The sequence below is a fragment of the Bubalus kerabau genome, chromosome 21, assembly GCF_029407905.1.
Source record: "Bubalus kerabau isolate K-KA32 ecotype Philippines breed swamp buffalo chromosome 21, PCC_UOA_SB_1v2, whole genome shotgun sequence".
Taxonomy (NCBI): domain Eukaryota; kingdom Metazoa; phylum Chordata; class Mammalia; order Artiodactyla; family Bovidae; genus Bubalus; species Bubalus kerabau.
Window position 1 is genome coordinate 23,469,455 of NC_073644.1, and position 12,360 is coordinate 23,481,814.

General features: G+C 47.1%; 1 protein-coding gene across 7 annotated transcripts in view; it reads right to left on the bottom strand.

The window, feature by feature from the left end:
- The window catches only part of FHOD3 (formin homology 2 domain containing 3), a 524,125-nt gene that overhangs the window by 12,826 nt on the left and 498,939 nt on the right, over positions 1–12,360 (bottom strand). For 5 of the 7 annotated variants that reach the window (XM_055559619.1, XM_055559618.1, XM_055559617.1 and 2 more), the window contains 3 exons: positions 10,653–10,676; positions 9,095–9,269; positions 437–598 (listed from right to left, as the gene is read on the bottom strand). In XM_055559619.1, the coding sequence (XP_055415594.1) occupies positions 437–598; positions 9,095–9,269; positions 10,653–10,676 (361 nt within the window). The remainder of the gene's footprint in view (positions 1–436; positions 599–9,094; positions 9,270–10,652; positions 10,677–12,360) is intronic. The other 2 variants (XM_055559620.1, XM_055559616.1) reach the window with 1 other exon arrangement.

Here is a 12,360-nt window from a genome sequence, read left to right on the forward strand (position 1 = left end):
GCAGCAGTGAACCACTGGGGAATAGTCTCCAGCCCAGAAAGTGGTCCCTGATGCTGGGCGAGGGGCAGAAATATGGCCTCAGCAAAGCCCTCAGGGCAGTACTTGGCAACTGGCCCACTGTATCCATCTCTGCACACCAAAGACACTGAAATGTCTTTCAGTGTCCCCTTTCAGACCTTCCTGGGGACAACGTGTGAACCAGGGGAGGCCTGACCAGACATGGCAAATACGGTGGACAGGCGGCTGCGGCACACCTCCTTCCCCAATGGCCAGTGCTGACGGTCCAGCACAAAATCCTTTCGTCGAAGACCACACGTGGGCCCTCCGGGCACCACGGACAATTCACTAAATCCCACCTCTGAGTCATAGGGTCATAGAGAGCCAGGAGGCTGCTCCCAGGAGGCCGAGTCTCGCGTCCTAACTCCGAGGCACTTACGAGACTTCCGGTTGGCGCGGGAGCGCTTCCTCTCCCGCGGCACCACTCGCTGACTGGGCACTTGGGTGGCCGACTTTACGATGCGGTCCATGATCTCATCAGCTGCATCATCCGTGACATTAGGCGAGTCATCCATGCCCATAGTCCAGGAACTAGCGGATCCTGAAGAATCAAACAACCAGAGAGCATGAGGTACTCAGAGAGGAGAACACAGCAAAGCTCGTCAGCAACAGAGCCCCGTGGAGCCGAGAGTCAGGGCGGAACCTGGCGGATCCAGGGAGCTCACCCGTCCCCATTGCAGGGGCACCGCAGTGACCTGGGACTGTCACCCTCCGGGCTCTGGCCTCCCAAGAACCCACGCCAGTGGCACGTTATGCCATACTCTGTCACACAGCTGTGTCCCCATCTCTCACTGTTCTGGATATGTCTCCACCTGCCAGGTCCTGTGGTCATGGGGGTGGGGGGAGGGTAGACTCCCGATGGGACATGGTGCCCTGCACATCACAGATACCCAGTGATGCACTCCAGAAATGTCCCGAGATGTTTGTTACGTTTCAGCTGTCTGTCTCTGGTTGTGTGTGCCTAGTGTATGTCAGGAGAAGGCAATGGCAACCCACTCCAGTACTCTTGCCTGGCAAATCCCATGGAAGAGGAGCCTCGTAGGCTGCAGTCCATGGGGTCGCTAGGAGTCAGACATGACTGAGCAACTTCACTTTGACTTTTCACTTTCATGCATTGGAGAAGGAAATGGAAACCCACTCCAGTGTTCTTGCCTGGAGAACCCCAGGAATGGGGGAGCCTGGTGGGCTGCCGTCTCTGGGGTTGCACAGAATCGGACACAACTGAAGTGACTTAGCAGCAGCAGCAGCAGCAGTGTATGTCAACTAACCCTAACTTCTCATTCAGTTAAATAAAAGTCAATGGATTTTGTAACATATGGGTTCATCTTTTTTTTTTTTTTGGATTACCTAGCCTTTAAAAATCATAACAGGATTGCCCTCTTCCATTAGGAAAGCGGAGATAACACATATTGTCTACTTTTAAAAAATTTATTTGGTTGCACCGGGCTTTAGTTGCAGGACGAGAGATCTAGTTTTCTGACCAGGGATCGAACCCGGGCCCCTTGCATTGGGAGTGCAGAGTCCTAACCAACTTCTTTAACTACCAAGGAAGTCCCCAGACAACATTTTCTTTGGTACATTTATCTGCTTCCTGGCCAGAAAAAAAAAAAATGTGTTTATAGCTATATGTTAGGACAGTCCAAGTCTGACATGACAAGTATGAAAGCACCTGCCTCTAGACCAGCAAGAAGAAAGTACCACAAAAACATAGGTTCTCCAAATCATATTAAACACTTAGAAACGAATGCTATTTTGATTCATTAAAAATGAACTTTGTGACTGATCAACTTCTTTGTGAAATCTCTTCTCTAAGATGGGAAATATGCTTCTGTAAGAAAAAAAAATGTACAATGTGCTCAATATTGTGAATTTCCTCTGCTTACACTTCTCTTCATAATAAAGAGCCTGCAAGTGAGTGTTCTCAGACTCTGTGTTTGTGGAACACAGGTACCCTGATCTTGACCAAGATCCAGTTAAAGCTGAAGAATAGTCAGCTTTTCTCAAACTACAGGGAAAAAATGTTAGTAAACATTTATCTTAAATTTTGAGTTCTATACTAATTTTTCAAAACTTTGGTATTTGGATATTAATGGAAATTGTAGGGAATTATTGATCACAGCTCAATAGACTGTACATTTTATAGACTGAAAATATGTAATATTCTATAATTTAGTCATAATTTCTGCTAGTAAAATTCAGATGACTAAATTAAACACACAAATAATTCATACTTTGCAAACGAGAACCAGGATTCCAGTGTTTGACCACTTGCATGTATTTGAGAACTGAGGCCATAGGACAATGATGTTTTCTGCGAACAAGGCTTTTGTTGTGGTCATTTTAAAAAACTGCTTTGTTTTAGGAGTAAGAGCATACTTACAACATTGGGATTTAGAAAATCAGGACATTTTTACTTTTTCTGCTTATGCCTAATGGCAACTGATCTACTTGTTTCCATCAGAAGGTTAGTGTTTTCAGCATCATAAAACCCTCTAAAAATATGTTATTCTCAGAAATGAACTTTGAAATTGCTGAATTTTTCTGTATTCTCAGGCTGGTCTAGGTGTTCTAATCGAAGGCAAGAGTCCTCACGGCAGCAGAGCTCTCAGACGGGGCTCGGCAGAGCCTCTAAACCACAGCCCTCCTCACAACAAAGCCATCAACAGAACAACTGCCTTTTACCCAGCAATTTCTTGTTTTCCCTTTTCTCTATTGATTTAAAATTCAGTGCCCCATTTTGAAATGCCAAGCTACCCTTCCCCAAACACACAAAGCTCAGGCAATTGTCTTTGCTCATAATACAATATAACTAACTGGCTCCTGAAATGAGCCGGAAATGAAGGCATCATCTGATCTTTCCACTGAGAACTACCTATATGTCCATCTTACACGCTCTTGGGGAACTGCTTGCACCGTGACATGTCAGGAGATGTCCACAAGGAGTATGTGGCCATCTTTCTAGGACCGTCAGACTCAGTTCTGTGATGCTATCATTCTCTCATGACCTCAGTCTTGGTTCTGCTTCCTCGTCTCCTCTCCTCTTGGTTACTTTCCTCACTGCCCGATTACCAGTGAAGCCTGTTCTTGGTTGTGTACATGCTTCCCTTTCTGGGACTTGTGCACACACATACAGCCACAGGAGAACACTGCCCGCACCTTAGACTCCAAGGGGGCTCCCCAGGGTCTCCCAGGTGCTAGCCAGACATTGATATATACTGATATGTCTGTGTAACTTATCATATATAATATATGCAAATAGAGAAAGATATGGTGGAGCAGATAAAACATTACAGACCATGATAGTACCATGTCATTTTAATTGGACTTCATTTTTTAAAAAATATGCAAATTGTAGTTTGAAAAAACACACTGCAACTAATTTTCCCTTAAAAATCTAACAAAGAAATGGTCTAAAATGAAAATAATTATATCCAAATAGATATTATATTACTGTAATAAACATCTACCTACATTTCTAAAAGAGTTTCCCTGGGTATAGATTTATAACAGGTTAGAAACTTCTTTTTTTCTTTGGCAGTTTTAAAGCTGCCATTCCACTTTCTTCTGACTTTCATAGTTTCAGCTAACAGTGAGTTATCATTCTTACTGTTGCTTCTCAGAGAGCACACTCTTCTCTCTCTGGCTGTTTTAAAGATGCTATCTTTATCTTTGGGTCTTGGCAGTTTGTCTGTGTATGCCTAGGTAGGGTTTTCTTAGTATTTCCTCTCCTTGGATTTGTTGTTTTTCTCTTTAAATATTTGTCTTTGCTTTGTGGCATGCTGACTTCTCCTGTTGCACAGCATGAGCTCTAAAGCACGGGGCTCAGTACTTGCGGCACACAGGCTCCCCCCGTTGTGGTGCAAGGGCTGCTCCGAGGCAGGTGGGATCTCAGTTCCTCGACCAGGTATCTAACCCATGCCCCCTGCATTGGAAGGCGGATCCTTAACCACTGGACCACCAGGGAAGCCCCTCCCTGGCCTTGCCACCTCTCTAAAATATGTGGATTGCTATCTATCATGAGCCTTTGGAAAATTCTCACCCATTATTTCTTCAATTATTACTTCTTACCATTTTTTCTTTCTGATACTCCAGTTACACATATGTTAGACCATTTGACTGTGTCCCACCTATCTCTTCTGGTAAAGAATCTACCTGAAATGCAGGAGATCTGGGTTAGATCCCTGCGTCAGAAAGATTCCCTAAAGAAGGGAATGGGTACCCACTCTGGTATTCTGACCTGGAGAATTCCATGGACAGAGGAGCCTGGCAGGCTACAGTCCACAGGGTCGCAAAGAGTCAGACATGACTGAGCGATTCTCACTTCATCCCACTTCACGGTGGATCTCTTACATTTCGTTCCATTCATTCTTTCTCACCATGCTTCAGTTTGTTTATTTTCTACTAACCTATTTTGTTTGAACCCACCAACCTCTTTTGCGGGTACCACTCTGCTGTTAAACCCATCATATCAGTTAATCATATCAGATATCTTCTTTTTGGTTCTAGAATTTCCAGTTGATTCTTTTAAATAAATTTCAAACTGTTGATCAATCTGTCTCTATTTTCCTTTATTTTTTTTTAACAACTATAAATGGCTAAATTTGACTGCAAATTTCAACATCTGGATCATCTGTGGATCTGCTGCTCTAGTCTACTTTTCTTCTTCTTGGTCACATTTTCTGTTTTCCTGGCTCTTAATTTTGACTATGGACTGTACTTTGTGTAGAAAAGAATGCAGAGTCTGAAGTCAGTGTCATTTCCCCCTAGTCTTTACCCTTTCTGTTAAGCAGACATAGTGAAGGACTGAGCAGTTCTTGTGTTAGTCGCTCAGTCACGTCTGACTCTTTTTGTGACCCCATGGACTGTAGCTCACCAGGCTCCTTTTGTCCATAGCATTTCCCAGGCAAGAATACTAGAGTGGGTTGCCATTTTCTTCTCCAGGGGATCTTCCCAACCCAGGGATCAAACCCATGTCTCTTGCATTGGCAGGTGGGTTCTTTACCACTGAGCCACCCAGGAGGACTGAGCAGGATTGGGGCCAAATAGCAGTTTTCGTTGAGAATCAGTCCATCTCTGTCTTTAACTATCTGTATGCATTTGTTGAAGGTGCTTATTCTAAATTGTCTTTGTTTCCTCAGAACTTCAAGACTGCAGGAAAATTTCTACAGCCTTTCTGACACAGGCTTCCCCTCCCCACCTCCCCAGACTGCCCCAGTACTTAGCAAATGTCCCATGAGGAAAACTGTCTGCATCTGAAGCTTCTCTAGCTCCATCCTCTTATGCCAGCTCACATGACTACTGAAAGTTCTGCTGGATTCTCTTCACTATTAAAGTTACTCTGCTCACAGCAAATCTAACTCTCAGCCTGGGCCCAGACAAGGTGAATGCTCTCAGAGAGGTGCCCTCAGCTCACCCAGAATTCTAGTTTGTCTAGTTCTCTCTCCTTTCACAGTTCTCTGATGTATTCTGAAGGAAAGTTTTTGTTATTTTATTATAGTTTCTACAGTAGCAGGGGTGGTGACTTGCTACTCCCTGTGACAAGCCACCTGGAAGCAGAAGTCTCTGCAAGTACAGAGAGACTGAACCACTTTCCTTTCTAGTTCTTTTCATCAGTTAGTGAAAATGAACCCACATTGCACAAAGCCAGCAATATCTTTTTCTTTTTGTCCTTTCCACTATGGAAGGGTTTTCTCTTTTCAAATTAGCACAACCCATTATGTTCCATTGAAAGGAGATCAAACCAGTCAATCCTAAAGGAAATCAACCCTGAATATTCATTGGAAGGACTGATGCTGAAGCTGAAGTTCCAATACTTTGGCCACCTGATGCAAAGAGCTGACTCATTACCAAAGTCCCTCATGCTGGGAAAGATGGAAGGCAGAAGGAGAAGGGACCACAGAAGACAAGATGGTTGGATGGCATCACTGACTCCATGGACATGAGTTTGAGCAAACTCCTAGAGATGGTGAAGGACAGGGAAGCCTGGCGTGCTGCAGTCCATGGGGGTGGCTAAGAGTTGGACATGACAGTGACTGAACAACAGCAAATTATGTTCCATTAGAAAGAGACCTGGGTTTGATCCCTGGGTTGGGAAGATACTCTGGAGGAGGGCATGGCAACCCATTCCAGGATTCTTGCATGGAGACTCCTCATGCACAGGGGAACCTGGCAGGCTACAGTCCACGGGGTCGCAAAGAGGCAGACACGACTAAGTGACTAAGCACACAGCACAGCGATATTGGACTCTACCTCCCAGGGAGGCTTTCATTGCACCACCCTGCAGCCACAAAGGCACCGCAGTTCCACTCATGATGGCTGGGGTCACTGCAGTGCAGGCGCTCATGCTGCCTTTGATCTCCTGGTGGCCACGGTTAGCCTAGGAGACAACGCCTACAAGAGCTGCTGGGGCACAGGCAGACTCATGCATAGGATGCCCTAGGCCTTTTGGGAGCCAGTGATTCCCAACCTCACACCCAACAGTGCAAAGCTGTTTTATTTTATTCTTATCCTTGCTTTACGCTTTGTCTAGACTGACAGTCTCTACTGCTCAGCATTTAATGGTATTATTTTCTTCACCTTCTGACCTCACCAACTTTCTTCTCTCCTCTTACATTCTTTCTTGTTTACGTACTCTTTCTCTCCTGTCACTTCTTAATTGATCTGAGAAATGGAGGCCTTTTATAGCCAGCAGTGGCCAAGAAGAGGGCACTTTTCTTTCCACGTAGAAAACCAAACAATCAGAATGTCCCACACCAAGTACTCAGGGCTGTGGTCTGTCACAGTTGCATCTGTCTGCTTTTGCTCACCAAAAGATTGCCTGTGCTTTGCCAAATAGTAAGTTATTTTCTTTTCCTAATTCCACATCAAACACTACCTGACAATCAGAGGGGTCAGAAAGACCAAATCACAGAGAACCTAATCTCTGATGCTTTGATGTGAATAGTTACACCTGCATGTATCTGGGGTATAGTCTGGAATTTAGATTGTAGCACATGGGCTGACTGCTCTATTTATCATCTGTGTCTCAGTCAGGATAATGGGGAAGGGTGGAGGCAGGCATCCCTTCTTCCAGCATATTCTTAGCTGTCTATCAAAGAAAAAGCCCTGTGAAAGGTCCAGCATTAAGAAGGGGAGAAGGAACTAAATTCAGGGACACTGTCAGTCAATTCAGTCGCTCAGTTATGTCCAACTCTTTGCGACACCCCATGGACTGCAGCATGAAACCCAGGCTTCCCTGTCCATCACCAACTCCAGGAGCTTCCTCAAATTCATGTCCATTGAGTCAGTGATGCCATCTAACCATCTCATCCTCTGTCGGCCCCTTCTCCTCCCACCTTCAATCTTTCCCAGCATCAGGGTCTTTTCAAATGAGTCAGTTCTTCTCATCAGGTGCCAAAGTATTGGAGTTTCAGCTTCTGCATCAGTCCTTCCAATGAATATTCAGGACTGATTTCCTTTAGGATGGACTGGTTGGATCTCCTTGCAGTCCAAGGGACTCTGAAGAGTCTCTTCCAGCATCACAATTCAAAAGCATCAATTCTTCGGCGCTCAGCCTTCTTCATGGTCCAACTCTCACATATGTACATGACTACTGGAAAAACCATGGCTTTCGCTATATGGACCTTTGTCGGCAAACTGATGTCTCTGCTTTTTAATATGCTGTCTAGGTTTGTCACAGCTTTTCTTCCAAGGAGCAAGAGTCTTTTAATTTCAGGACTTCAGTCAATGTCTGCAGTGATTTTTGGAGCCCAAGAAAATCAAGTCTGTCACTGTTCCCACTTTTACACTCTAAAGCATTTCAATTTGGGCAATAAATACATGGCTTCTTCTAGTCTGTGTGCACAGTATGTGCTAAGCAAACACCAAGAGGAGAAAGTCCATCCTCCAGGAGTTCATCCTCTTTAGTTATAAAGTTTGGAAGTTCCTGAGACCTAACCTGGGGTCTCAGGAGCGCTTGGTGAGGTGGAGAGCGTGGAGGAGGTGGACTCCGGCAGTGACAGGACAGGCAGAGGAGAGGGGCCAGCAGGAGCCGTGGTGGGGCTGCAGGGAGACACATGGTGTGCAGAGTAGGGTGACGCACACCACGTGGGACCAAGTGAAAACCAAGTGTGGGGGCCAGGCGGGGACCGGACCCCAGGGGACTGCAGCATACCACACGAATAGCATGGGCTGGACCCTGCAGGCAGCGAGGAACTTAGGAAGGTAAATGTGGCATCAGCCCAGACCAGGGGAACACGGGGAAGCACTCTCAGATGCGAAAGACATCTTAATTCTTAATCCAAGTTAAAAATCCTTTCCAACTTATGAAACAAACTTGGAAACTCTTATCTGTCTTTACCATCTTGAAGCTGCGTTTCCTCTCTGCTCCAAGGATTTAAAAGGCAAAAAGGGACAGCATTTTAATTCCAGGGTCAGCAACCTTTTTCTGTACGCTGCCCAAGAGGAGAAACATTAGGTTCCATGGTCCCGGCAGTCTCTGTCGCAACCCCTCGACTTTGCCCGCAGTGCAAAAGCAGCATGAACGGCACATATACACACAAGGAAGGTGACTGTGTTCCACTAAGACCTTACTTCCAAGGGTAAATGGCCAGCTCAATTTGGCTTGGAGGACATAGTTTGCTGATCTCTGGTTGTTTTTAAAAAATATTTGTCTTTATTTGGCTGTTAACTCTTAGTTGTGGCATGTGGGAACTAGTTCCCTGACCAGGGACTGAGCCAGGCCCCTTGCACTGGGAGCACAGAGTCTTAGCCACTGAACCACCAGGGAAGTCCTGCTGATCTCAGCTTTAAGCCACAAGGGTTCGTTCACAGTACTCTTGCCTCCTGTGTGAACTAAGCTGTGCTTTGGGGAAAGTTGCTGGTTTTCAAAATGAAGCTACGAAGGCAGATCACAAAGGTGAGAGTGAAGGAAAGTGTGATGACGTCAGTATAGAGAGCCCCGGGGAGTGGACCGTCCACTGCCCGGACAGACACACAGCTACCTGGACCCTGTGGGGGGACCCGACACCACGGGCGCCACCCCGGAAGACGGCGTTACCTCGGCTCGCGCGGCTGCGGGTGCGGACGCCCAGCGCCGGGGTGGCGTCCTCCACGGCAGGGGACGAGGTCTTCAGCACAGCCTTCATGTTCTCGTGCTCAGCAGCATCCTCCGCGTAGCTCAGGCCCTGCGGCTGGCTCAGGGGCGCCGGGGAACCGCCAGAGAACTTGCCAGACTGCAAGAGCAAGGGGGTTACGGCATGAGGGGACTCCCCAAAAACCAACTCAAGCTCAGCAAACCTCCAGCTGAGGAAAGCCTTCTCTGTCTCTCTCTATTTTTGTTTACGTGCATTTGGCAGACGCCTTAGTGATGGCAGTCAGTGAGGGCGTCAATGAACTGATGACAGATGGCTGAATGTGGGGCAAGTTCCCTCATCAGAAAGAGAAACCTTGGTCCCAGAAGGACCACACCCATCCCTCTACTGTAATGTATCTCCCGGCTCACTCCCTCTACTGTAATGTGTCTCCCGGCTCACTCCTTCTACTGTAATGTGTCTCCCGGCTCACTGCAGATTCCCTCGGGGAAGCCGGCAAGGGGCGATGGACTGCAACTCTGGGAAGAACTCAGAAACCAAATCTAACACCAAAGGCTGGATGTGAGTATTGAAACATGCCTGTTAATCAGATACAGTGTGATTTGTTTTTTCAAATGTGGTGCCAGAAAGCAGTTAAAGCATTTGTATGGATCACTTATTATGGTAGAATTTTAAAAGTGGGATTCAGGTGCAGAATCTTGTCCCCCTCGCTTTACAGAGAAGGAAACTGAGGCCTTCCAAGATGGAGGGATTTGCAAAGGCCCCAAAAGAGTTTGATTCAGGGCCCAGATCAGAACATGGTCCAGAAATCTGTGCTGAAACTGGTGTCTGGCAACACTCACTTCCTTCTCGTTGTGTCAAAAATGTATTTGTTTTCACAAGCATTACACTCCCATGATGAGATTCTCTAATTCTAGGCTAAACAAAGATAGGGTGTATGTTTTACAAGAGGTATGCTAGAATATCGGGCCATATGCACACACAGCCAAACATCTGGTTGAAAAATAAAGAGTCCGTTAGAATAACACTTGCAAAGAGCAGCTCCATCCATCCCTGGCTTCCTCTTTTTACCCACTGTCTCAGCCCTGGTGCTGAAGCCCAGGGCACAGTTGTGGCTCGTACCATCTGCGTGGCTCCTTCCTCATCCTTGGTCTGGGCAGCCCTGCCCTGGCCTCTGGTTCTGGCATCTGCACCAGGGTCAGGGGAAGGAGCCACCACCCGTTCCACCCCTTGTCCACCTGTCCAGCAGGAGGAAGAGATTCGCTGACCCTGCCACCCTTGACAGGGCCTGGGACTCTGGGACAGCTAGGAAAATGCAGTTTCCCTTCAGTCAGTCCCTGGGACACACACCAAGAGAACCCAGTAAGGAGGTTAGTGATCACACGGAAACCCAGCAGAAAACAGTCATGCGAGGTTTAATGCACTGAACAGGGCTGGTGCGTCATGCCGCTCACGTCAGGTTAGATTCTACGGCATACTTGGGAGGGTCACGCATGGCATTCTCCATATTTATAAACATCCTACCTCAACTTCGTCTTCTTCGTCAGTCTACTCGAGAGGACAGGACAGGATGGGAAAGATAGAAGGGATGCTCAGAAGGCACAGAAGTCAGCAAAGATGAGATCATCTCAATGACACATCAAATTCCAATAAAAGGACTCAGCCGCCGCAAGCGGGGATACCCTTCTTGATGTGAGTTGTCGAGCCCTGCCTGCATAGCCCTCCTGTCTGGACACTCTCTGAGAGTCCCAAGACCAGTCTTGACCAAGGTCAGGCCGATTTCCTGAGGCTGCCTAGGAGGACAAAAACTGGTTCACCTGGTCCCCTGACCATTAAAGACCTCTGTGGTCTGGCCATGGGCTGACCATGGTCAGCTGGCTGGTCACTGGGCTGGCTATATCCCAGGGAACCCAGCACCGCCTGCCAGCCATCAGGACCTCCCTCTGCCTGTCTCCATCCATCCACTGTGTCCCTTCCTCTCACTCCGGTGCTGAGCTTCTTCTTGCCCAGGCTGCCAGGTCTGGGTCCCCGCTGAACCCGTCTACACACAGACCACTCAGGACAAGCGGGACCAGTGCCTGGGCAGGTCGGGTCCCCTGACTCCTCAGAAACATCAAACAATTTTTAAAATCTTACCTGTCCCTCATGGAGGCTGTCTGAACTGACACACCATTCTTTTAATTACCACCAGCCAAACTGCTTTAAGTAAGCAAATAAAATATTCCTTTTCCCAAAATAAATTGAGGATGAAAGTCATGTCAATTTCTTAATTCTAAATCAAACACACCCTTAATTTAACTTGTGTTTCCACTGAGGTTACAAGCCAGGACGGCAAATTAGACGCAGGTTTTTGAGAATTGACTAAACTTTTGGGAGCCGAAATGACAAAACGCTTCCAGTTCTACACCGCCTCCAGGCAATCAGCCTTGTGACGAGAGATGACTTTTTCTTTTTTGTAAATCTTAGAGCTTCTTTAACTGGAGAGTTGGCATTGTCCCAGTGATGAGCACACGTGCTACCTCCTGCCCTCTCAACACCCCCCAGTCACTAGCGTTTGCTTTTCACAGAAGAGGAAGCTGGGGTTGGGGAAGATTCAGGGTCTCACCCAGGAGGACCACGGCCCTTGGCAGGGCTGTAAGCATCCTGGGATGGACAGCCTATGTTCTCACTGCCCGTCCAGGGTTGATGAAGGCAGAAAGGGCCACACTTGCCTTGTGCTGTCTTGTCTATGCACCGTGTTGCCTGGAACTAGTTTAGGACACAGGGGAAAAGGCTTGAGTTAAGTTCTCACTGATCCTTACATGGCAGGATTCCTGGAGAGTAAGAAAGGAGGCCTTCTGCACATTCAGAAATAGAGAAAGAAGGGGGGGGGGCTGACTGTGAATGCGGGGTCTTTAGATTTTACCCAGACTTCTCTGTGCCTCATAAAATGATGGTTTTCCTAAAGTCCTCTCTGTCTAACTGCAACCACTTCCATCCTCATTATTCAGCATCTATATTAAAAATGACTTCCCACAGTTTTCTCTAAAAGTCACTCCCAGCTCTGATGCTCAGGGGCTCTGCGACTCTCTATTGCCTGCTTTTGTCCTCAGTCGTGCATATGTCATTTTCTACCCGGATCATGACACCCGTGGGGTACAAGTTTCTCTGCTACTGTACTCACATCTTCCTAGGAGCCCTGTGCCTTGGTGGGCACACAATGGGTGCTTAACTGAGAGCTGGAAAAACCTGA